This window comes from Somniosus microcephalus, chromosome 8, assembly GCF_052327205.1.
Source record: "Somniosus microcephalus isolate GS21.2 chromosome 8, FLI_Smic_1.0, whole genome shotgun sequence".
In the NCBI taxonomy this organism is placed as follows: Eukaryota; Metazoa; Chordata; class Chondrichthyes; order Squaliformes; family Somniosidae; genus Somniosus; species Somniosus microcephalus.
The window spans coordinates 14,248,130-14,275,323 of record NC_140994.1 but is presented as its reverse complement, the minus strand read 5'-3'; the positions used below and the strand labels follow the sequence as shown (position 1 = coordinate 14,275,323).

General features: G+C 46.9%; 1 protein-coding gene across 1 annotated transcript in view; it reads right to left on the bottom strand.

Moving 5' to 3' along the window:
- The window catches only part of LOC147113328 (CREB3 regulatory factor-like), a 155,628-nt gene that overhangs the window by 71,990 nt on the left and 56,444 nt on the right, over window positions 1-27,194 (bottom strand). Inside the window, exons 2-4 of the mRNA XM_085994260.1 lie at window positions 11,219-11,435; window positions 6,188-6,313; window positions 270-1,290 (exon numbers count right to left, since the gene is read on the bottom strand). Coding sequence (XP_085850386.1) covers window positions 270-1,290; window positions 6,188-6,313; window positions 11,219-11,227 — 1,156 coding nt within the window. The 5' untranslated portion in view covers window positions 11,228-11,435. The remainder of the gene's footprint in view (window positions 1-269; window positions 1,291-6,187; window positions 6,314-11,218; window positions 11,436-27,194) is intronic.

Below are 27,194 nucleotides of genomic sequence, written 5' to 3'. Positions count from 1 at the left end.
CAAACATTCAAAGATCCTAAACTCTGGAATTCCCTTCCTAGACCTCTCCGCCTCTCTACCTCTCTCTCCTCCTTTAAGACGCTCCTTAAAACCTTCCTGTTTGACCAAGCTTTTGGTCACCTGTTCTAATATCTCCTTATGTGAGTCAGTGTCAATTTTTGTTTGATAATCCTCCTGCGAAACGTCTTGGGACGTTTTGCTACGTTAAAGACGTTGTATAAATATATATTGTTGTCCGAGACCAAAATGCAATTGTATGCTCAATTTACCTCCTTCAGAAAGATAATCACTGAAGTCATCTTTATCGTCATCATCATCTTCCTCCTCATCGTCTTCATTCTCACTGTCGTCCTGCTCACTGTCCGAGCCATCCTCAGGCTCTAGTCTCTCTTCATTTGCTTGCAATCCCAGACCTTCAGCGCTAAACAAGGAATAGTTGTGCTCATCATTCTTCAGTTCAACCCCAGCTTCAGGACTTCGCCCCCCACTTGCCTGCCTGTCAGACCAGATAGGGAACGCAGCGAGATGGGTGTAGACTTGACCAGCTCCCTTATTAACGTCAGTTTTCTCTACACACCTGTCCCTCAGCTCTGTGGCGGCTGATCGTTTGTGATACTTCCAAGAACTCAATCCAGTTCTGTTATGAACTGCTCCTTCTTCCGGACTCGGCACAGGGTCTACTTGTACTCTGGAATTACTGGTTTGGTCACGGAGCTCGTGGCTTCCAGATTTAGATGGTATCTCAGTATTTCTGGGGCCTACTGCATTGATACAGGGCCTGCTACCTCTCGAATGACTTTGCTGGTCTTCCCTTTTCTGAAGAAAAACAGTACCATCTGACTGGAAGTCAGAATCTATTAAAGAATCCATACAGTTGCCTTTTTTAGGGTTCTCTGTGGCTCTGCAGACACTGTCAGGCTTACTAGAGAATGGAGAAGCTTCCTTCACAGTTCGAAGGAGGCACCAAGAGTCGCCAACGAGCGGCGAGTCGTCAGCATTCAGCTCAGCTAGCGTTGGCGTTTGAGATACCTCAGCTTCATTTTGATAAGGGCTTGCATGCTCATCCAAACCCAACAAGTCCAACTCTTTATTGTTCCAAAGATCAGCTTTGGTGTACTTGGTAAAGTCTTCTAAAGCCGATATATCCCAACGCTCACATTTGTTGCTGTCAGATGGTTCATCATCCACTAGATCACTCAGTAGCTCTATATTGTCTTTCACTGGGCTCCTGTACAAATTCAGACTTAGCAGGTCGTTTCTGGAGCCATTGGTATAGGCTAACTGACGTTCCTAGGATTGACAAAAGAAAAAAAGGTACAATTAATATTTTGTGTGCACTTTTTCCGCTCAACCGCTCCTCACTCTTCCTGTCCTGAACCCAACTGTGAAGCCCAATGGCAGCAAGCAGAGACTAGACATCTCCATGCCTGGCAGGGAAAAGGGCCACTCTTGCCTATCTCCCACTAGTACAGTTGGGGGAATTGTGAAAGTGTGAGGTTATGCACTTTGGCAGAAAAAAATCAAAGAGCAAGTTATTATCTAAATGGAGAGAAACTGCAAAGTGCTACAGTACAAAGGGATCTGGGGGTCCTGGTGCATGAAACACAGAAGGTTAGTTTGCAGGTACAGCAGGTGATCAGGAAGGCCAATGGAATCTTGGCTTTTATTGCAAGGGGGATGGAGTATAAAAACAGGGAAGTCTTGCTTCAGTTATACAGGGTACTGGTGAGGCCACACCTGGAATACTGCGTACAGTTTTGGTTTCCATATTTAAGAAAAGATATACTTGCTCTCGAGGCAGTTCAGAGAAGGTTCACTCGGTTGATTCCGGAGATGAGGGGGTTGACTTATGAGGAAAGGTTGAGTAGGTTGGGCCTCTACTCATTGGAGTTCAGAAGAATGAGAGGCGATCTTACGAAACATATAAGATTGTGAGGGGGCTTGATCGGGTGGATGCGGTGAGGATGTTTCCACTGATGGGTGAGACTAGAACTAGGGGGCATAATCTTAGAATAAGGGGCTGCCCTTTCAAAACTGAGATGAGGAGAAACTTCTTCACTGAGGGTAGTAAATCTATGGAATTTGCTACCTCAGGAGGAGCTGTGGAAGCTGCGACATTAAATAAATTTAAAACGGAGATAGACAGTTTCCTTGCTGATAAGGGAATTAGGGGTTACAGGGAGCGGGCAGGAAAGTGGACGTGAGTCTAGGTTCGGATCAGCCATGATCCTATTGAATGGCAGAGCAGGCCCGAGGGGCCATATGGCCTACTCCTGCTCCTACTTCTTATGTTCTTATGTTCTAATTGTGGCAATTTGTGATGTCATCTGCTTGACTGCGGTTGGGACGTGGCCTGATGTCATTACAGTAAAAGGGATGAGAACATACGTTCTGGAAAAACAGAAGGGAAATGTGCTCACACAAACATAAAACAAAATTGAAACACAGTGGGGGAAAAATTCAGTATCGCCCCGTTTGGGGCGCCATTATCGGCCGTGCGCAAAGTTTAGCGCCTGGCACTAATTATCGCCTCCGACGGCAAACTTGGCTTTTATCGCCCCTGGAGGTGATTGGAGCCCTAAATCAGGCGCTTCACACCTGCTTTAAGGTGCAAAGGTTGAGGAGCGAGGCGCTACCTCAGAGCGCTGGCGAAGCTCATGTGATGTCAGTCAGCAATGGAACACAGACACACTGGCGCCGGCCAGTTCTTAAAGGGGAGGGTCGATCTTGTTCTCCATCCACACCCTGCTCATTGCAGCCTTGAATCTCGGCCTGGAGAGACCTGTACATCAAATCTGCTGGAAAGAACAATGGAGACACCCAGGGAAAGAGCTCAGAGTGCAGCCCCCACAGTCGCTTCTAAATCGATACAAGGGCAAATCAAAATGAACCTGCAAAGTGCTGCTCAGTACCCAAAACCCCTTCACACAGCGTTGAATCTCTCCAGAAGTCTCTCTCTCTCTCTCAGAATGCGTGGTGCAAAAATGTCACCAACAAAAAGAGGCAGGAAGCGGTCGCCTTTAAATAGCGCTCCCCCAGTCCCTTTCTGACTGCAAAACGCTCCCCTCAACTTGTTGTTGCTAGCGGCAGGCGGTAAGGCAGGGGGCGCCACTCAATATCCGGTCCAGGGCACTACCGGGGCGTTGCGCACTCGACTGACATCACGATCTGTCGGCGCAGGAGATCGTGGCGATAGTGTTTAGCGCCGCCACAAAATGTCTAGTTAATTTCGCAAGCGGCGCAAAAATCACTGCGCCCGGGCGTTAGTTGCTTTGCGCCCCATTAGTGCCCTCTTAAGGCGCTAATGGGAGGCGCAAACAACTGAATTTTCTCCCCAGTAGGTTTAAAAAGAAAAAAAAGACGGGTAAGATAAAGTATAGGAGCATAGAATTATACAGCATAGGAGGCCATTGGGCCCATTGTGCATGTGCCGGCTCTTTGAAAGAACTATCCAATTAGTCCCACTCCCCTGCTCCTTCCCCATAGCCCTTCAAGTATTTATCAAATTCCCTCTTGAATGTTACAATTGAATCCGCTTCAACCGCCCTTTCAGGCAGCCCGTTCCAGATCACAACAACTCGCTGCGTAACAGTTTTTTACCCCCCTCATGTCGCCTCCGGTTCTTCTGCAATTTCTAAACGAATGTTAAGAAAACTAGAAACCTTTTCCTGAAAATATTCTTTTGAAGGATCAGGCGAGGTGGCTTTAACCTATACAGGTCTTCATCTAATTGGCGCAGGGTAATGGTTGTGAAAGCCCAACACAGCAGGTTTGAAGGAAATAGAGAACGGGAAGAAAAGGCAGAAGTAAAAAAACGCACAGGAGCTTCTGGAAAAATAAAAACAAAGGGTCCAGGACCATTTTGCGTGTCTAAGGCTTAAGGTTCTCTCTGCCTGCTGCAAGAAACTGGTGAGTATTGTAATCATTATTTCTGACATTATATCAGCAAGATATGGCAATAGAGTTTCCTCTATTGGTAGAAAAGGTGTACTGCAATATTAAAAATTTACTCCACAGGTGAATTTGCAATGATACTTTTTGTAGTCCCGCTGTCCAATATAAATGAGAGACAGCAAGCTAGAAATTCTGCGGGGGCGGCAGCACGAAACGGGCGGAATCAAATCGGCCTCTCGTTATATTCCCCGCCCGATATTCAACTCCACTGACTTCACTAGAACTGAATATCAAGCGGACGTATAACAGGGGTCCGAGGTCACACCGCCCGAGACCAATTTCTACCCCAGTGAATCTGAAGAAAGAAGGAACGTAAGGATGCAAGAATTAGGAGCAGGAGTCGGCCATTCGGCCCCTCGAGCCTGCTCCGCCATTCAATAAAGATCATGGCTGATCTTCGACCTCAACTCCACTTTCCCGCCCAATCTCCATATCCCTTGATTCCCCTAGATGCCACAAATCTATCGATCTCAGCCTTGAATATACTCATCGACTGAGCATCCACAGCCCTCTGGGGCAGAGAATTCCAAAGATTCACAATCCTCTGAGTGAAGAAATTCCTCCTCAACTCAGTCCTAAATGGCCGACCCCCTATCCTGAGACTATGACCCCTAGTTCTAGACTCTCCAGCCAGGGGAGGCAACCTCTCAGCATCTACCCTGTCAATCCCCCTTAGAATCTTAAGGAAAGAAAGGCTTGCATTTTGTGAAGTTATAGTTAGAAGTTATGATGGGAGAGTTAATGTCCCAAGAGAAACGATCTCTCTTGAGCCGAATGGCCTTTCCTAATTTTTGTTATTTAAAAATTAAAAAGTTGCAGAGCTACAGGGAAAGAGCAGTTGGAATGGGGCTGATTGGCCAGCTCTACCAAAGAGCCGGCACAGGCACGATGGGCCGAATGGCCTCCTTCTGTGCTGCAAGATTCTATAGGTCATTAAAGGCCTCATAAAATGCAAGTCTTTCTTTCCTTCTTTCTTTAGGTTCACTGCGGCTTATTTCTATTGGACTCCGCTTCATTCCTGTGCCAATGGCATTACAGTGCCATGACTGCCCGGGGTATTGTGGTACCATGTGTGCCAAGGGTGTAGTTGTACCGATGCGCTGAGAGTACTGCTCCACCAAATGTGCCCAAATGGTACTGCTGAGGCTATAGCTGGACCACGGGGCACCGAGGCGATAGCTGGACCACGGGGGCACCGAGGCTATAGCTGGACCACGGGGGCACCGAGGCGATAGCTGGACCACGGGGGCACCGAGGCGATAGCTGGACCACGGGGGCACCGAGGCGATAGCTGGACCACGGGGGCACCGAGGCGATAGCTGGACCACGGGGGCACCGAGGCGATAGCTGGACCACGGGGGCACCGAGGCGATAGCTGGACCACGGGGGCACCGAGGCGATAGCTGGACCACGGGGGCACCGAGGCGATAGCTGGACCACGGGGGCACCGAGGCGATAGCTGGGCCACGGGGCACCGAGGCGATAGCTGGACCACGGGGGCACCGAGGCGATAGCTGGACCACGGGGGCACCGAGGCGATAGCTGGGCCACGGGGCACCGAGGCGATAGCTGGACCACGGGGCACCGAGGCGATAGCTGGACCACGGGGGCACCGAGGCGATAGCTGGACCACGGGGGCACCGAGGCGATAGCTGGACCACGGGGGCACCGAGGCGATAGCTGGACCATCCATGTTGGACCATGACCTGGGGAGTCGAGGGTGAGGTTCCCCTCCAATATAATGGCTAACGGAAGCTCCATCGCATTTCCATTCATCAAGGGTTGCATTGTGGAAATCTGTGCCCCTTATCGAAAGATACATTAAAACCAGAACGCGCTGCCTGAAAGGGCGGTGGAAGCAGATTCAACAGTGATGTTCAAAACAGAATTGGACAAATACTTGAAAAGGAAAAATTTGCAGGGCTGTGGGGAAAGAGCAGGGGGAGAGCGGGACTAATCGGAGAGCTCTTTCAAAGAGCTGGCACAGGCACGATGGGCCGAATGGCCTCCTTCGGTGCTCTTTGATTCCATGAACCAGTTATGCTTGTACTGTACAATTGCAGTGACTACAGGCGCTTAGCAGATGGCAGTGGGGCTTTAAACACGCAACAATCTTAAGGATTCTCCAACTTTAGTTCTGCCTCCACACCCAAAAGAACAATACCACTCGGAATTTTATACAGAAACTGCAAACTAAAGAAATAAAATTGATCAATGCATCTTCCATCATCACCTGTTCGTACAGAAAGCCCGAGTCTGGGCTGCTATCTGGGCTGGCGACGGTCTGGTCCAAGGACATGTAGAGGCAACAGCTTCTAAAAGCATCTCCGAATGCAGGTTCCATCCCACTAGCATTGGGCTGAGAAAAAAAATAATTAAAATGCGTTAAGAGCCCGCAACAACATTTTTTTTGTTTTGTGCAAAATAAAGCCACACGATGCCAAATTCCAATCTATTAAGATCGAGTCAGCAGCCACTGATGACCAGGATCACCTACTTGCCAAAGCCTGGACACACAGAACAGTGACTTGCATTTCAAATCGTGGAAGGATGGCCACGCCCTGCCTGCCCTTCAAGGGTAGCGTCCATTAGAGCTGCTCTTCGCTGGCAATTGCAAGAGATCTTCTTCAGCAGCAAATCCTGTGACAATCGGTTCCTTTGCAACGAGTACAGAAAGCAAAAACACGTTTGACTGAGCCAAGCACAGGAAGGGCTTGCAGTGCTCCTCATACTTAAGAGCACTAAAGGGCTTTGCAGGTTACCGTGGTAGCGTCGTGGTGACTCATCCTTCCAGGAGACACTTACAGCTGGATTAAAAGCATCGCAAGTAATCGGATATAAAGTGTTGGCTGCTGGAAACTTTTACAACCATTTTTTTGCCCGTCCACCACCCCCCGCCCTCCCCGCCCCCGGGAAAGAAATCAAAGTTGTCGATGGAAGTCGGAATTATGCGCTCAAGCGTTAGCCGTGGCTCAGCAGGCAGCGCTCTCGCCCGAGTCGGACGGTCTCAGGTTCAAACCCCACTCCAGAGACTTGAGCACCCGGTCTAGGCGGACGCTCTGGTGCAGTAACTGAGGGAGCCCTCCGCGGCACAGTCTTAAATGAGACGTCAAACCGAGGCCCCCGTCTGCTCTCTCAGGTGGACGCGAAAGATCCCGCAGCGCTGGAAATCAAAAAAAAAAAAAAAATCAGGGGCATCCTAGTCCAAATATTTATCCCTCAACTAACATCACCAAAAACAAATGACAGTATCTGGCTATTTATCTCATTGCTGTTTGTGGGACCTTGCTTTGCACAAATTGACTGCCGCAGTTCCCTGCATTATATTAGTCACCAGAATATTTTTAAAAGTACTTAATTGGTTGTGAAGCGTTTCGGGATGTTCAAAGGTCGCGAAAGACACTTTAACTGAAAGTTAACATGCAGGTACAGCAAGCAATTAGGAAAGCAAATGGTATGTTGGCCTTTATTACAAGAGGATTTGAGTATAAGAGTAAAGACGTCTTACTGCAATTATATAGGGCCCTGGTGAGACCACACCCAGAGTATTGTGTATAGTTTTGGCTCCTTACCTAAGGAAGGATATACTTGCCATAGAGGGAGTGCAACAAAGGTTCACCAGACTGATTCCTGGGATGAGGGGATTGTCCTATGAGGGGAGATTGAGTAGACTAGGCCTATATTCTCTAGAGTTTAGAAGAATGAGAGGTGATCTCATTGAAACATACAAAATTCTTACAGGGCTCGACAGGGTAGATGCAGGGAGGATGTTTCCCCTGGCTGGGGAGTCTAGAACCAGTGGTCACAGTCTCAGAATAAGGGGTCGGCCATTTAGGACTGAGATGAGGAGAAATTTCTTCACTTGAAGGGTGGTGGATCTTTGGAATTCTCTACCCCAGAGGGCTGTGGATGCTGAATCATTGAGCATATTCAAGGCTGAGATAGATAGATTTTCGGACTCATGGGGAATCAAGGGATATGGGGATAATGCAGGAAAGCAGAGATGAGGTAGAAGATCAGCCATGATCTTATTGAATGGTGGAGCAGGCTCGAAGGGCCAAATGGCCGACTCCTGCTCCTATTTCTCATGTTCTTATGTTCTCATATAAATGCAACTCACAACTCCGCATATAGCTCAAGTACATCCAAGACTTGACTCCTGCTACCAGATCTGGGGAAGCTCCTCCATCTTCCTTTCGGATGTGATGTTAAATCGAGGCCCTATCTGCCCCCGCAGGCGGACATAAACCATCCCGCGGCACTATTCGAAGAGGAGCGGGGGTGCTCTCTGTGCCCTGGCCCAATATTGACCCCTCAACCAACATCACCAAAACAAATTATCTGGTCATTTAGCTCATTGCTGTCTGTTGGGTGTTGCTGTGCGCAAATTGGCTTTCTTTAGGTTCACTGCGGCTTATTTCTATTGGACTCATGTCGGTCTACAAAAGCAGCAATAACTTCACTTCAAAAGGTGACGTGCTTTGAGTTGTCCCAAGAACATCTTTTTATCAACTCTCGCATTAGATGATTAAATAAAGCATAGCCCATCATTAAGGAACTCAGCTCACACTGCTAGCCTTGAGAGCATAGAATCACATAGAATTTAGTGGGCCATTCAGCCCAGCTAGTCCATGACAGTGTTTATGCTCCACACGAGCCTCCTCCCACCCTACTTCATCTAACCCCATCAGCATAACCTTCTATTCCTTGCTGACTCATGTACTTATCTCTCTTCATTACAAGCTTTGTTCTATTCTACCCAAGCTTTGTCCCCCCGCCTAAAACACTACGTCCTGATTCATCTCATCTTCTCTTTGAACGGTGTTTGGTGTCCAGCACAACAGGCCTTCGCCTAAACTTCTCAACGACACAAAAAGGCTGCCGACAGCGAGGTAATCTATCTCGCAAAACAAGGCCGCAGTCGTACGCTCTAAATAAAGCTCAAGAACCATCCTCGAAACATCACCATTACATAAATAGAAGAATGAAGGCGGGGGGGGGGTCATTGAAAAGGTCAACACTGAACACGTTAACATGCCTTGGGAGGTGTAGAAAAGTTGCACCGGACAAAACAGGCACACGTTCGCACAGCAGAGTGAGGTGAGGAGGTGTGTTAAACTATGTAAAACAAAATATAACAGATAAAAAAAGTGCAACTCCCTCCTAGCTTGATTTGAACCAAGCTGCAGCATCACCAGTAGTCCCATCATTCTCCAGGCAGCGCTGCAGCAATTGGGTTAGTGGTTTATTATTTCTGCAGGTGCTCTGGCAAGCTTCCAGAGGAAGAGGCTCAACTATATTTAGAGGAAAAGATAGATGACACTCAGGTCTGCCTTGATCTACAGCTGTTAATAGGTCAACAATGAAAGCCTTTGCTGGTGTTTTCTAACGAAGCGGTCCTATCGTTATCCTCTGGCATCTTGCCGATGTGGCTATTCTCCATGCGCAAACCTAGACAGGGTTCGCCGCCGGGCAATCCGACTGCGAGCGGGACACAGCCGGACCACACTCCCATCCACAAGTACATTTCCCAGCCAAGTCACTGGACAGAGGTCAGGAATGTTTCCGCCCCAGAGCACTCAACCCATTATCTAGAAAAAAAGACTTGCATTTCTACAGCGTCTTTCGCAACCTCGGGACGTCCTGAAGAGCTTTGCAGCCAATTAAGTACTTTTTTGAAGTGTCGTCGCTGTGGTAATGTAGGAAACGCATCAGACAATTCGCACGCAGCAAGCTCCCACAAACAGCAATGAGATAATGACCAGATAATCTCTTTTTTTTTTTAGTGATGTCGATGAGGGTTTACCAGGACACCGGGGAGAACTCCCCTGCTTTTCCAAAGGAATAGTGCCGTGGGATCTTTTACGTCCACCCGAGGGGGCAGACGGGGCCACGGTTTAACGTCTCATCCGAAAGGCGACACCTCCGACAGCGCAGCGCTCCCTCAGCACTGGCACTGGAACGTCAGCCTAGTTTTTTGAGCTCAGGTCTCTGGAGTGGGACTTGAACCCCGTAAAAAATGAAAGTCTTTCTCGCTAGAAATCTGTGGGGGCGGGGTGGGGTGGGGGGTGCGTGAGAGAAGTAACTTTACCCACAGGTGAGGGGAGGGGCAAGGGAAAAAGGAGGGCATGAAAAACTGTCAATCATTCTATACTATTCCAGTATGGGTTGCCAACTCTGATTGGACGTATTCCTGGAGGTTGCAAATCACATGACTTCCGGTCTCCAACCAACGCGCCCAGTCAAACAAACAGTCTTCCCCCCATCTCCAATATTTAGTTATAATTAATAAACAAAAGTGCTCAAAATGAAATGAATAAAAACCACACCATTTTTTTTAAAATGTCACAGCAGTGACCAGGAAATTAATTTTTAATTGGATAAATACTTGAAGGGAAAAAAACTTAAAGGGCTATGGGGAAAGGGGCTGATTGGACAGCTCTACCAAAGAGCCGGCAGCCGAATGGCCTCCTTGCGTGCTGTGTGATTCTATGATTCTAATTGCTGGAGACTCAGAACCCCTAAATTCCAGTGGATCTCCTTAGCAACTAGCTCATTCCTCCCCTCCCCAGGCTAATTGATGTGTGGTGTTCGAGGAGCTACAAGGGGGGGGGGGGGGAAATACTTGTCAAATTGGAGGAGAAACATGAATAGAAACAAAATATAATTCACAAAGAGTTGGCGGGAGAGTCGTCGATGTCACTGGATCGATCAGAAACCACAGCTTGCAAATAATAATGACATAAATCCGCCCCCCCTCTCCCCCAAAACAAAATCACAAGAAGCAAATGTACTAAACGCAGAGGGGGCAAATTTTCCACAAGTCTCCACCATTCAGATTTGCGTGACCCCTAAATCCAACACAGCGAACTTCAGCCCCTTTCGCTGGGAGCCTCCTCAGCCAGTCAAGTGGAACTGAAAGATTGTCAACTGGCCAAGGAGCCCTAAAAAAGGTAACACAACTGTGCAGACGGTTTGCTTCCAACATACCAACAGATCGTGGCCAAGTGATGACATCACCGCTTTTTTTGTGTGTGTGTGTGGTGGTGGGGTTAAATTCAGGTCATAAAGACTGGAGAGACGAGGGTCAGGAAATGTGGTTCCACCGTACTGTGCAGGCCTTTCTGTAGGCAAAGGCAAGCGCGCATAAACATACGTACACATATACAGAGACACACGCACCCACACTCCCACTTAAACAGGGAGAACTGGGTGGAGTGGCGGGGGTTCGAAGGATAAATAGAATACACGAAGAAGCTCATACCTGTGGCATGACCGAGCCTAGAGTTGGTGCCTCAAAACAAGGACAAAAAGTGGCAGGCTCTCAAATCAGTTGGCACGAAAACGCTTTCTACGGCAACACGAGTCGGTCAAAACTCTCCAAGGACAGTAGGGAGTTCGGCAATCACGGTAGATAAAAAAAAATGATTACAGCTCAAGCCTGTTCCATCCGGCAGCATCCGATTTCTTCAACGACAGCCCTGCGAGGGGAGGGTGGGTGGGAGGGGGGGGGAAAGAGAGAAAAAAAAAGGAAAGATTAAAAAAAAGTCCTAATTTGCGCATTAATTGCGAGCGAGAGAGAAATATATTCAGGTTGTCCAGAGAAACAAATCGAAGCCTCCGAAGCCACAGACTGCAACCTGGCACGGTTAAAGCAGGATAAAGTCAAATCACATGAACACCGAATCCCCTTCAAAGCTCTCTGTCACGAAGAGGACTGTGTAAGATTAAGCACCTATTTCAGGGACAGCGGAAGTGGGGAGCAATGGTGAGGACAAGGACTCTTGCCCCAAAACTACGCACTTCTAAAACAGACAGGACATCACAGGTTTAACCGATCCACAACATCCACTTCGAAAATTCGAAAAAATAAATATTAATAACCAAAATATTTGGCACACCATAATAATAGTTTACTTGGCTACAAATTTTTGACCGTAATTTTTTTTTTAAATATTGAAGTGATCGGAACATTGGGTAAATATCAACATTCTTCCTCTTATCGCCTTGCCAGACTGCTGTAGTATTTGGGCTTGCACATCTCAGGGTCATTGTAATTTGTCTCATTGTAAAACAGCTCTAGTTAAAGAGCCTTCAGTACAGCGTCTTGATGGAGCGGAGGCAGCTTTGTAAATTCCCAATGAATTCCGCTTCTCTTGCTCCTGAAGATGTAGGCATAATTTTTTTTTTTTTTTTTATAAAAAGGTGACTTTATTGTGTCTTCAATCTGCAAGTTTTCCTTAACAACAGCAACAACTTGCATTTATATAGCGCCTTTAATGCAGTAAAACGTCCCAAGGCACTTCCCAGGAGCGTGAACAAAATTTGACACTGAGGCACATAAGGACAGGTGACCAAAAGCTTGACCAAAGAGGTAGTTTTTTTTTTTAAAAAGGAGCATTTAAAAAGGAAGTAGAGGCAGAGAAGCGGAAAGGTTTAGGGAGGGAATTCCAGAGCTCAGGGCCCAGGCAGCTGAAGGCACGGCCGCCAATGGTGGAGCGATTATAATCGGGGACAACGCATGAGGCCGGAATTTTTCTACCTTCTTCCCCAATTCCCTTCGCCCCGCCATCGGCAGCCGTGACTACTGCTGCCTAGGCCCGAAGCTCTGGAATTTCTTCTTCACCTCTCTATCCTCCTTTGAAAGAGCGCTCCAATTAGTCCCACTCCCCTGCGCTTTCCCCACAGCCCTGCAAATTTCTCCTTTTCCAGTACTTATCCAATTCCCTTTTGGAAAGTTGCTACTGAATGTGCTTTCAGGCAGTTCATTCCAGATCACCATGGGGGGGGGGGGGGGGGAGGGGCGACAGGCAAGTGGGAGGCAAAGAAAGAAAACTCCCCAATACCTAAATCATTCCACCTCCAAATTAGAACGTTAAATAATTGCACTGCACGTTCAGCAGTCGATTGCAAATGTTGTGTTTGCTCAAGAATGGTTCAGAGATCTATATGAGTGTTACTTGAGCTTATGGTGATCATATTCAGCTCGGAAAATAATTGACCACAATTCCCATTTATGATTATGCCAGAGTGTCTCAATTACATAGCGGTTAAACAGTTTGCGGCATCATATGAGTGTGGCAGCACGGCAGCCAACAGAAGCATCAAAAGGGTAGGTTAACAAAAAAAAACTATTGGCAATGAAACAACTGCCCCAATAAAAGCATGTAGACTGGGTCCTGGGCACCAGTGTACAAATAAGTAACACTCTCTCCAGCTTTGGCCCACACTCAAGGCTTCCAGTTAAACAAACGGTTCCTTGATTAAACAAGCAGCACGCAAAAAAATTAAAAGCTGAAGTAAATCAAAGTACTTCAGCCACATGTTTGGTCTGGTTAGCCCCGGATGCCAAGTGTCCGTCTAGACAACACACTCTCCCATTTCGCTTGAGCCAGGGAGGGGTGTATCCAAACCGCCCCGGGAGGGGTGTATCCAAACCACCCCGGGAGGGGTGTATCCAAACCCCCACCCCCGCAGCTACACGGTACAAATAGCAATCGGTCTAGAGTCGTAGCCTTCAGGAGCCTTGCATGTAACAGAAGCCCCGCTGGCAGACACAAAAAGGTGCAAATAATAAAAGGGAAGGTCAATAAGATGAGTTTCTGTAACGTTCCCCACAGCAACAGTAGGGGCAATTTTAACCCGACCCGCCCATCGGGAGACTGACGGGGTCGGGTGCAACACTTGTTTTACACCCCGCCCCGATTTCACTCACTGTTAAAGTCAATGTTGGGCGAAGTGTAAAACTGCCGTTCCACCTGAACCCTTGGGTTTCTCGCCTGTCGTGAAAGGTTGAAATTACACCCCCCCCCCCCCGCCGAATGTCTCAGCGCACTTCACAGGCTGGAGGAAAGAAATGGGGAGGCGAGTGTTAATACAGTCAAAGACATGGGTTTTAAAGGAGGATTTTGAAAGCAAAGACGGAGTTCCAAAGGACGAGGGCTGAAAGAACAGTAGCAAAAAAAAAAGATAAATACTGGCAATCATTCCTAGAGGAATAAAATACAAAAGTAGGGAGATAATATTAAATTTACATAGAACTTTGGTTGGACCCTGTTTGGAGTCCAGTGTGCAGTTCTGGTCTCCATACTACAAAAAGCGGATACTGAAGCCCTGAAGAAAGTGCAGAAAAGATTTACAAGGATGTTACCAGAATTGAAAGGATGTATCTATCAGGAAAGATTGAACAGGCTGGGGCGCCTTCCTCTGAGAAAGGGAAGAGCAAGAGGAGACTTAATAGAGATGTTCAAAATGATGGAAGGGGTTCGATAGGGTGGATGTAGAGAAACTGTTTCCATTTGCGGATGAATCCAGAACAAGGGGGCGTAAATAGAAGATAGTCACGAACAGATTAAATGAAGAGAGTTTAAGGAGAAAAAGTTATTTACAGGAGAGTGATGAGAATGTGGAATTCACTGCTACATGGAGTAGTTGAAGCAGAGAGCGTTGATGCAGTTAAAGGGAGGCTTGACGCACACGTGTGGGAGAAGGGGATAGAGGGATAGGGATCAAAGAGGTAATTAGAGTGGGAGGAGGCTTGTGTGAAGTAGAACCACCAGCATTTATCGGGTACAGTAGCATAGTGGTTATGTTACTGGACTAGTAATCCAGAGACCTGGACTAATGATCCAGAGACAGGAGTTTAAATCCCACCATGGCAGCTGGGGAATTAAAAAATTCAGTTAGTTAATTAAATAAATTTTATTTGGTGAACATGAGACTACCAAATTGCCGTTAAAAACCCATCTGGTTCACTAATGTCCTTTAGGGAAGGAAATCTGCCGTCCTGACCCGGTCTGGCCTATATGTGACTCTAGACCCTCAGTTGTACCAAACCGCTACAAAAGTAGTACACTCACTGTGTGAGCACACCTTCACACCACAGACTGCAGCGGTTCAAGGGGGCGGCTCACCACCTTCGCCAAGGTCAATAAATGCTGGCCTCATCAGCGACGCCCACATCCCGTGAACAAATAATTTAAAAAAAAGTCAGAAACTTTGCAGTGCAAGAGTTTGGCCATGTCAAAAGTAAAAGGAAATATTTCTGTACTTATGTCTTTATTTTGTTTAAAAATTTGACATCTGCAAACACACTTTTTCCATTATGAATTCCTTTGTCCACATTTATCAAGGGAACTGCCAGTGTAAACTTGTCACGCTGTAATGATACCCTCCCACCAGTGGTGGGGCTGTTGCACCTGTTTTTGCATCTCCCAGCTACTCGGCCCACAATGCTCCTGGGCTCCAGCCAACTTGACCTCCTCAGCTTCCCAAATTACTGTACATTTTGCTATTTAATAATAACTATATAAAATCAAAGTATTATATTAAAAATAATGACAAAATGCATGATTATAAAATGAGGACCGAATGATGTCTGTGCTCACTGGTCCAATTATCTCCCACCCGCTAACCCTGCTTTATCTGAAAGCTACACGTGGTCGTAACAATTATTACACAGTACTTACAGCACAGAAACAGGCCATTTGGCCCAATAGATCCATGCCGGTGTTTATGCTCCACACGAGCCACCTCCCACCCCTTTTCATCTCACCCCATCAACATATCCTATTCCTTTCTCCCTCATGTGTTTATAGAGGCTCTCCTTAAATGTATCTATGCTATTCACCTCAACCTGTGGTAGCGAGTTCCACATTCTAACCATTCTCTGGGTAAAGATGTTTCTCCTGAATTCCCCATCTTATATTTATGGCCCCTTGTTCTGGGCTCCCTCGCAAGTGGAAACTTCATCTCTATGTCTACCCTATCAAACCCTTTCATAATCCCCCCCTCAGTCTTCTCTTTTCTAGAGAAGTACCCCAGCCTGTTCAATCTTTCCCGATAGGTGTAACCTCTCAGTTCTGGTGTCATTCTAGCGAGTCTTTTTTGAACCTTCTCAAGTGCCTCCAAGTCCTTTTTATAATATGGAGTACTACTCCAAAGTGTGGTCGAACCAACGTGCTATACAAGTTTAACATAACTTCAAATCTATCCCTCCAGAAATTCTATTTACACATGGGGCGAAACTGTTTCCACTAGCAGGAGGGTCGGTAACCAGGGGACACAGATTTAACATAATTGACAAAAAAAATGCCAAGGGGTAGATGAGGAGAATTTTTTTTTAATGCAGCGAGTTATGATGATCTAGAATGCACTGCCCGAAAGGATGGTGGAAGCAGAATCACTATTAACATTCAAAAGCGAAGTAGATAAATACTTGAAAAGGAAAATTTTGCAGGGCTATGGAGAGCAAAAGAGGGGGACTAATTAGACAGCTCTTTCAAAGCGGGGGCACAGGCACGATGGGCCGAATGGCCTCCGTCTGAGCTGCATGATTCTATGATATAATTATTTATTTTAGTTGCGATTTAAAGAACGACTTCAAGTAGCTGTATTTTTTAAAAGCAGCCCTTTACCTTGGCATTTAGGGCAACCAAATGATACTCCAGAGATTATCCGATTATTTCGAGGAGTGATAAAGTGGCTCCTTGAGAGCAGGCAGGATTGATATGCAAGTCGTCCAGGAAAGAGTCGCTTTGTTCTAAGGCATGTAATGAAGTGACTAATCCATTCAAGGACGATGTGCACTTTTACGTGCAAGCTTTGACCACCCCACCATTCGGTGGAAACAAAAGGACATTTTCTCCAGCAGTCAGGTAGACAAGTGATCAGAAGAGTACTTGCCACACACATCTGACTATAAATCGGTGTTAGGAATGGTGGGCCTTCAGAGGGAAGCTGCCTCCAGACCAGCTGTCGGATCTTTCTAGAATCTTTGCTTTGCTGTGTCACGCTGCCTATTTGCAATGGAGTCAGCCAAGAGAGGCTCCTTAGAGTCTTTGCCAGAAACTCAGTTCAGAAGTGGAGTTAACTGTTTCTCTCTCCACAGATGCTGCCTGACTGACTTGCTTGCGTGTTTCCTGCATTTTCTGTTTTTATTTCAGATTTCCTGCATCTGCGGTATTTTGCATTTTGTTTCCATTCAGCAGTGACTGGAATTAACGGCAAAGATTCGGTACTTTTTCAGGTTTTGAAACGGTTTCCGCTTTGAGTAAGTCAGCTCTTGTCGCTCTAGGCTCTTGCACTATTCGCCTGCTTCAGTATAATTATCTCATTTGTAAATAAATCTGATCATTAATTTAGCCTGAATGTTAGTCATTGTAATATTAATCATATTTCATAGTGACAAAAGAGTATTATTTTTTTTTTAAGAAGGCAGCAAGTAAAGTTATTAAAAATTCCTATCCTGCCAAGGAAGACGTTTAAAGGACTAGACATTCAAGATTACAAACTGACAGCTTGTACGGTTAACGTAATTTTAAAAAAGTGTTGCTAATGCAAACTCAGAACTGAGCTCCTTTTGCATAAACAGTGACCAGTAAATCCGGTTCGGAGGTATTTCCGCCAACACCAGGAGAGTTTGTCTTGTAGAACTGTGGTTTTAGTTATTTCTCCTGCATCTGATCCATTTTTCATGTGTAAAATGGGTAAAAATGTTTTCTGCGAGGGGCATGTGATTAATGGGAGCATTGCCATTTCACCTCTGGACCTTGGATTGAACCCAGAGATGCAGACTGATGGGACAAAGGCTGTCCCTTTGGCAACTGTGCCGGCCCTGAACTCGGGCAGATTCAATCCAGTTCCTAATGGGAGCAAGTCGACAGCAGAAAATTCAGCGCTGACGGGGACTATATTGATGATCTTGGTTAAAGGAGTCACGAGGACGGTTCAGTGTGTGAAATGGCAATGTGACCTGCTTTTCTGAATTGGAGTTGATGTACTTTGTTGGAGGAGATTACAGGGAGTTTTATTCTCTTTCTAATTCATGGAACGCCTGAAGTGGGCACTGAGTGCTGCCAAATAGGAAAATTTGCCAAAATAAATCATTTAAGAACCCAAATTTAAGAGGAAGTTAGATAAACACATGGGGGAGAAAGGAATATTCTGATAGGGTTAGATGAAGAGCAGTGGGAGGAGGCTCATTGGCATAGACCTGATGGGCCGAATGGCCTGTTTCTGTGCTGTACGTTCAATGTAATGGACAATGTAGACAGAAAGATATTTTTCTTTCGTTAACAGAGTACTTTTTTTCTCTCCTGTCTTCATTGGGTGATATGTGCCAGTGCTAGGGAATGGAAAAAGTTTCCAACTTGTGGACCGAGATACAATGCAATTGAATTTTTTTTATTCGTTCATGGGATGTGTGCGTCGCTGGCGAGGCCAGCATTTATTGCCCATCCCTAGTTGCCCTCGAGAAGGTGGTGGTGAGCCACCTTCTTGAACTGCTGCAGTCCGTGTGGTGAAGGTGCTCCCACAGTGCTGTTAGGTGGGGGGAGTTCCAGGATTTTGACCCAGCGACGATAAAGGAACAGGCGATATACTTCCAAGTCAGGATGGGGTGTGGTTTGGAGGGGAACTTGGAGGTGGTGGTGTTCCCATGCACCTGTTGCCCATGTCCTTCTAGGTGGTAGAGGTCGCAGGTGAGGGAGGTGCCGTTGAAGAAAATGCAGTGGAAACCGCCCTTTAGACTTGGAAAAACTGTATTCCCTATGGAAGAGATGGTTAGAAAGGAGAGCAAGGGGGTGGAATCTAATAGTAGTGAAAGGATTTAAGTGTAAATAGCGAAAGGTTACAGCGAATCAGTAGGAGGTGCTCCTCTGAGGTGCTGAGGCGTGAGGTTGGGCCAGAGTAGAGGGAGTTACACCTGAGCTGGGAGTCCAACACCCAACATTAATAACCCTCACCTTGATGAGCATAAGGATTAATATGCATAAAAATTAAAAAAAACTTGAATGATTACTTGGTTTAAGGAAAGGACTTGCACTGAAGTTAGGAAACACTTCTACATACAAAGGGTGGTAGAAGTTTGGAACTTTCTTCCGCAAACGGCAATTGATGCTAGATCAATTGTTAATTTTAAATCGGAGATTGACAGCTCTTTGTTAACCAAAGGTATTAAAGGATATGGGCCAAAGACGTGTATATGGAGTTAGGTCGCAGATCAGCCATGGTCTCACTGAATGGCGGAACAGGCTCGAGGGGCTGAATGGCCTACTCCTGTTCCTATTTTTGAATGGTTTGAAGGCTACAATCAGATACCCTATGAGATAAGCCACTTCCTATGTCACCCTGACCATGGGCACCTCAGCTGTGAAGTGCTGGCTGCAGTGTCAGTCTTGATTATGTGCTCAAGTGGGGTTTGAACCGATGACCATCCGACTCAAAAAGGCAAGATTGCCGTCACGGAGCCAGAATCCAGTGGGAGTGTCCACAACAGTACCCAGAGGCTGCTGGCAAGAACAGCCTTTTATTTTTAATTCCCCAATTTTCTCAATCCATGTTCCGATTTATAAAATGTTTTTCCGACTGTCCATTTTACAGACGTTTTCAACAGGCAGGGGAGGGAGTTTACAATGAATGAGCACAATCAGAAGCTCCTAGGCAGTTCTGAGGTCACCACAAAGATCTGGCTCAAGACTGAGGGCCATCGCTGGAGTGTCTAGAGGGCAAGGTGCGGTGTCACCGAGTAGGAACTAGCAGCAGGAATCCTAAACTGCTTTTTCTCCCTCCCTAGCCAAGTAACACTGGGGTCATCTGTAGTTCCCTCCCACCCACTTCCGCCATCCCATAACGGAGATGGGAATGGAGTGGGCGGCAGCTATCTGGTCATGTTATGGAGCCAATAACCAAGATACAGATCAGGAGTAGAACTCCTCCTACCCTCAACCAAGCCATTTTGAACTGACAGGTTAAGCAGGCTGCAGCCACAGTCTACTGAGGAATCAGTGCAGCTGCACAGGTAACACACACACACAGCAGCGAGCGAGTCTAGACAGGCTCACTCTCGCATCTGTCACGCGAGCAGACGTGGATTTCAATAAATCTTCACTTCCTCGGAGTCGATGCGTTTCTCGGTCTCAGTTGACCTTCAACCGACAAACAGCAACTTGCACACACACCGTACCTTTAAGCAGGCGTGCCAACATCGTGCAAGTTTCACAGCCGCTTAACCCAACTCAAAGCGACCAACATCTGCTCCTCAGAAAGCGGATCCGACTGAAGCTACAACCCTGAACTGGAAGGCCACACGAAGGTCGAGTGGTCATACTCTGTCAGCCGTGGCTCAGTGGGCAGCACTCTCGCCTCGGAGTCAGAAGGTTGTGGGTTCAAGTCCCACTCCAGAGGCTTGAGCGCAAAAATCCAGGCTGACACTCCCAGTGCAGTGCTGAGGGAGTGCTGCACTGTCGGAGGCTCCATTAAACCGAGGCCCCGTCTGCTCTTTCAGGTGGACGTAAACGATCCCATGGCACTATTGCGAAGAAGAGCTGGGGAGTTCTCCCTGGTGTCCTGGGGCCGATATTTATCCCTCAACCAACATCACTAAAAACAGATTAGGGATGGCCAGTAAATGAGTATTACAACAGGAGCATTTTAAGACAATTTTTGACACCAATCAACATAAGGAAAAATTAGAGCAGGTGACCAAAAGCTTTGATCAAAGAGGTAGGTTTTAAGGAGTGTCTTAAAGGAGGAAATCATTATCACATGGTTGTTTGTGGGAGCTTGCTGTGCGCAGATTGGCTGCTGCGTTTCCTACATTACAACAGTGACTACACTTCAAAAAGTACCTCATTGGTTGTAAAGCGCTTCGGGTCGTCCAGAGGTCACGAAAGGCACTACTGTATGTACAGTAAATGCAAGTTCTTCCTTTCTTGCCCAGGGCCACCATCGAAACATCTTGCTCAAGTGCCCCCTCGCGAGAATACTTCGATAAGCTGTGCCAAAGAATGATGGGAAATGGGCCCGCCAGTGTGCGTCATCCAGAATGAGTCTCTGATTTCAATCCACTGTGGGCTGTTGTCAAGTGCCAGACAGACACTACCCCACAGGAAAAGGGGACGGGATGGGCAAGGGAAGAATAGTGTAGGACCCAACAGTTATTCGAAATAGGGCCCCTTCACTTGCTGTATGGAAGCTCGGACAGCCTGGCACCTGGATAGCATTCTTTTACTGGCAGGCAAGCGAGAAATTTCCCCACTCAGTTCGGATCCCACAGCCAGGATGGGAGCCCAGAGCTGCAAAGAGCAGTAAATCTGCCAAGGATCGCAGGCGAAGGGGAGGTGGGCGGTAAATGGGCCCCAGGTTACATTACAAATAAACTGGCCATCTAACCCACTGCCGTCTGTGGCATCTTGCGGTGCAAAAAATGGTGGCCGCACTCCCGATAGAACAGTGACTGCACTTTAAAAGCAAGGCCTTCTCTTAAATTATATTCACGCTTGGGACGTGGGCTTCACTGGCATTTATTGGCCAGCCCTAGTTGCCCTGGAGAAGCTGGTGGCGGGCCTGCTCCTTGAAGCACCGCAGTCTGCGTGGCGTCCAGTTTTATTCTCGTTATTCTTTGTGGAAGTTTGATACAACTGAGTGGCTTGGCTTGCCCGGCCACTTTGGAAGGCAGTCAAGAGCCAACCACGTTAGTGAGGGACTGGATTTACACACAGGCAGGAACCGGTTATCGACCAACGTTCCCTTTAAGCTGCGCGGCCACGCAACTTGCAGCGCTCTGCAACTCCCGCGCAGCCGGCTCACCGTTTTTTTTAAATAGGAACACTCGCTCGCGCATGCGCGGTATATTGAACGGGCCGCGCAGCCCAAAAATAAAATTAAAGGGAACATTGGTAAGGACGTCAGGTTTCCTTTCCTTAAAAAAGGACATAACAACGTGTATTTATATAGCGCCTTTAACGTAGTAAAACGTCCCAAGGCGCTTCACAGGAGTATTTTAAGACAAAAAATTTTGACACCGAGCCACATAAGGATAAATTAGGGCAGATGACCAAAAGCTTTGATCAAAGAGGTAGGTTTTAAGGAGCGTCTTAAAGGAGGAAAGAGAGGTAGCGAGGCGGAGAGGTTTAGGCAGGGAATTCCAGAGCTTAGGGCCCAGGCAACAGAAGGCACGGCCACCAATGGTGGAGCGATTATAATCAGGGATGCTCAAGAGGGCAGAATTAGAGGAGCGCAGATATCTCGGGGGGTTGTGGGGCTGCAGGAAATTAGAAATAGGGAGGAGCGAGGCCATGGAAGGATTTGAAAACAAGGATGAGAACTTTGAAATCAAGGCGCTGCTTAACCGGGAGCCAATGTAGGTCAGCGAGCACAGGGGTGATGGGCGAATGGGACTTGGTGCGAGTTAGGACACGGGCAGCCGAGTTTTGGATGACCTCAAGTTTACGTAGGGTGGAATGTGGGAGGCCAGCCAGGAGTGTGTTGGAATAGTCAAGCCTAGAGCTAACAAAGGCATGGATGAGGGTTTCAGCAGCAGATGACTGAACCAGTTGGGTTTATATGATAATCGGACAGCTCCATGGTCACTTTTTAAATTGCTACCAGATTTTATTTTCAGATAAAACCAAAATTCAAATTCTCCAATTCATTGCATTTAAAATGCTTTGGGATACGTGAAAGGTACCAGTGTAAGGTACCAGGAGTAGTCATTGAACTAGTCGGTATTGTTCTACCAAGTATTGGCAATGTAGCAAACTTACTCCTCACAGGCCTATCGAGGACTTGACGCCAGTATCTCCACCGCCAATTCATTCATGATTTCCCTAACAATCACACAACAACTTGGTGGTCAGCAGGGTCCATGCCCAGTGATAGGAGCCTAGTTAGAAGAGAGATAGGGCAGAGCAGCACAGAGAATGATCACTTTGTAAGTGTGGGGAAGAGGAGGGGGCAGGGGGAGCAAGAGGACAGTACAACAACACAGAAGGAACGCCATTGCAATAAACTGAGTAGGGTAGAGTTTCCACATTGGGTGCAAGCGGGAAATCGCGCCCCAAATCACACCGATTGGGTTAAGCTTCAAGTTCCCGCTAACACCATTTGCATAGTCACAAAGGTAAAATTTTCCGTGGAGCAGCGTGATCGGACAGCGTAACAGAACAGAGCGTAATCGTTTCTTTCTTTCCCCCTTTCCATCAAAGCGCATTCCTTGATGTATTTAGTAGTGGTAACCCGCTGCAGTTGGATTAATACAGCTGAAAATGGGTCTTCCGTATTAAAAAATGCTTATTTTTGGCGGGTGTGCAGCAACGTTCCCCACTAAGGTGCGCGGCCGCGAACCGATCGGGAGGTCCCGCGCAGGCTGCTCACCAGCTGTTGCCACTGGAAACGAGACCGCGCAGAAAATTTTAAAAGGGACAGCGCATCGAAAAAAAATTTTAAACAGGGAACATTGGTGCCCGGTCCTCCACCCGTGAGTAACCCGATTTAAAATCACTGAAAATGACTTTGAAAAACTATACCGAACCATTTAATAGTTGCACTGGCTTAGTGGTCAGTTCCTTAGTACAGTAAACTCTTGTTTTAAACGGCACTTAATCATCCGGAATACTTTAATAACCGGCAAAATAGATAACCGGTAATCTTGCCGAATCCATCCAGCACTCGTTTTGCCGAGTCCGAGTCTCCCGCGGTGGCCGAGTTAGTCAGTGGTTTTTATTTTTGCGTGTTATAAATTACCTTGGTAGGTATACCTCTCTGTTATCCAGAATTTTTCATCAACCGGCACCATCCTGGTCTCATAGGTGCCGGATAGGAAAGATTCTACTGTAAATGAAATATTTTTTGATATGAAAAATCTTTTAAAATGTTCTTCCTGGTGCCCGTGTGCCGAAGAAAACGAGCGCAATTTGAGGAGACTTGTTGGTGGAATCTCGCAATTTCGACATGGGGGGGGGGGGGGGGGCGTGGCCTGTTTGTGGGCCCCGAGAATCTTGAACCAGTATAAAAGATCGCAGAAAACATGAGCGCAAGTGGTCTTGGGCGCAACACATTAAAAAAATTCCCCCGATCTTTTGCGCTGGTTCGGCCGATTCCACCCGGATCGCGCTGATATAACTTAACGGAAACTCGACCCCCGACCCCTGTGGCTTTAAGCGAGGTGGCTGGGGTGCAAGAGACGTTTAAAAATCAGATCAAACCCTTTCCATCTCTCTTGCGCCAAAAGGGGACATCCATCATTTTCAACTTTTCACACTACAACTACAATTAAAATGGATCAATAATTATCCGACAACTCCCCCTCCCAATTCATTATGGTCACCAGGTTTATTTAGCGTAATATCAATACACTTTTTTTTTAAATAAAGTATTTAAGCTTCTTCTGAAGTAATCTGAATTCAAATCACTACCGCCGCCCCTGTCAGCACTAGTCCTGGAATCAGCAGTGGTAAGGACAGAAAATACTGGAAAAAGCGTCGTTCGTGTCAGAAACTGCCGCGATTTCATTTTCGTGTCGAAATGCACTCTCCTGACACAACCGAAATTCGAAAGGGCAAAAACAAATCAATCATCTAGAATTGTACTGCTAGGTGTCCCATCTCCCCCCGACCTCCGATCCTCAGCATTACATTGCACTGAAATCCATACTGATAACACTTCTAACAGACTCTCCAGAAAGTTAACCTTAAAAACACTGCAGGGAGACAACAAACTGCAGCGCGTACAGAGGTCAACTGAGCTGATCACATAGTGCACATCAACCCTTTAAGACATCAAGATATAAATAACATCCTGGGACTTGGAGTGGGGTTTTTTTTTGTTGCATCTATTCAAAACGAGTGTGAAGTGATCCATTCCTACCTCCCGTCAAAGGCCATAAAGCTATTGGGCGAAAAAAGAACCTCCAAAGACAGGACTATGTGAGTAAAACAACTCTCGCACAAGGTACGCTTAAAATGAAGGATGACCAATGCCGTGGCCACTTTGTTTAAAACCTCTGCTTGCACACGGGTCCAACAACAGCAAGTGACAAACTCCAGCTGATCCCGTGAGCCGGTTACGGCCAGGGACCATTCTCGAGCTCGAGCTCGGAGGCACGATCGACAGGTGTGCAAGCCGATCAGCTTTCACTGTGAGCCAAGTCCAAAGAGCTCGGGCTCTCGCCCTTAAACGACTGGATTTCAAAACATTTTTTTTTAATGTATATATATATATATACCCTTCACTCACAAATGAGGTGCAGCTGGCCTGCCCACGCCGCCTTGGGAACAGTCACAACTCGGGTTCAATTTATTGATCATGTGGCGAGCAGCAGCCAGTCACTGACAGTGTCAGCATAAGGCTCATCAGTCAGCACAGCTGACTAGACGACAGCTCGCCAGGCAGTGACTCAGCAGTTTCCTTGCTCTGAGAAGATGCAGAATCCCTTTCTCTCCCTCTGAAGAAGGGCCGCCAATTTTGACACAGAATTATGTAGAATTTACAGCACAGAAACAGGCCATTCGCCCCAACTGCTCCGTGCCGGTGTTTATGCTCCACACCAGCCTCCTCCCACCCCTTCTTCATCTAACCCCATCAACATATCCTTCGATTCTCTTCTCCCTCAGGTGTTTACCTAGCTTCCCCTTAAATGCATCTATGCGATTCGTCCCAACCACTCCCTGTGGTAGCGAGTTCCACATTCTCACCGCTCTCTGGGTAAAGACGTTTCTCCTCAATTCCCTATCGGATTTATTGGCCCGTAATTTCCGATCGGAGGCTTCCTGCGTGCGGATGCCTCCCATCGGGGAAAAAATCCGGACACTTCTGAGCCTGGGCCTCTCCACAGTCGAAATGCGCAGGGCCTCGCGCATCCCACGGATGCAGGCGGTTCGCAAGCGTCCCTGGGATCACGTGGGCCAGGCCAGCCAATGAAAGAAGGGAATCCCACTTGATACCAGATAGACCTGTCAAAAGTATGAATGGGGATCACTGGAAAAAAGAGACACTAAAAACTTAAATACATTTTTTAAAAACCATCACGTTTTTAAAATGAGTTAAAATTACATTAAATTTAATATTTTAAACAAAAATGTAATTTTTTGAAAAAAATTAAAGTTTTTTATTTACAGGGCTAAAAATAAACTTACCTTTTTTTTAAAAAAAAAAGTATTTTTAAATTATAAATGAGTGAACATTTTTTTTTTTTACTTTTATTAACTCTTATGCTGGTAACAGCAGGCCTTGCGCCTTACTGCTTTTACCAGGCGTAAGATTTCTAAGGGTTTTCAGCGGGCGGAGGTTCTGCAGAAAGCGGAACTCTCCCCCCCGCAGAGGCCCTTCGCCAGGGCAGGCGTCCGATCTGTCGACCATTCTTGACAGATCGGAAATGTTGGGTTTTCAGCGCATGCGCTTCGCATGTCTGAAACCAGCATTTCCGATGTCCCTACGGGTGTGTACACAGCGCGTACACACCCACGGGCATCGGAAAATACGGCCCACTATATTTATGGCCTCTAAAACTCCCCAATCATCCAAGGTACAACAAACTTTCTTCGAAACACCCTGCAAATTGAATTTGTAAAGTACTTTCTTCCCTCCCACCACCACCCACTGTCCGATTTTATTTCCCGGGATGCTATCCCTTGATGGAGTACTCCGGGAGTCTTCCTCACCCCCCACCCCAGTGCCAGGTGCAAGAGCCCGTCTTTCATGACCAGGAAATTGGAGTCTGCAAACTATTCCACCATGGGGGTACAATAGCAGAATCTCCCATCTCGACTATTTGAAAGCAAATAAAATATCGCTGTACTATATTGCCCAGATGCCCTTGTCTGATGTCCACAAGCACTGTGTGTGGGGGGGGGGGGGGGGGGGGCGGAGAACTAGAAACCCCATCAGGAATGGGAACATGGCCAAATTTCCTCGCTGTAACCCAGAGATGCTGAAATCAATTGCCAGGCCTGTCCTGGTCATGTGACAATCTAGGTGGCAGGCATCAGTTTGTAACCATGGGAGAGGGGAGGAGGAGGAGAGGTAGGAGTTGTGAAAGCCAAGCCTGATCCAGAAATCCATGTACACACCAAGTAGCAATCAGGAGCAGGAACTTTTACTGACTGATTTTTTGCTCCTTCCCTTACTCAAGACACAGACACCAACTGTACTCTGTCAGCCATGGCTCAGTGGGCAGCATAGAGTCACACAGTGATACAGCACAGAAAGAGGCCCTTCGGCCCATCGTGTCTGCGCCGGCCATCAAGCCCCGTCTATTCTAATCCCATTTTCCAGCACTTGGTCCGTAGCCTTGTATGCTATGGCGTTTCAAGTGCTCATCTAAATGCTTCTTGAATGTTGTGAGGGTTCCTGCCTCTACCACCTTTTCAGGCAGTGAGTTCCAGATTCCAACCACCCTCTGGGTGAAAAAGTTTTTCCTCAAATCCCCTCTAAACCTCCTGCCCCTTACCTTGAAACTATGC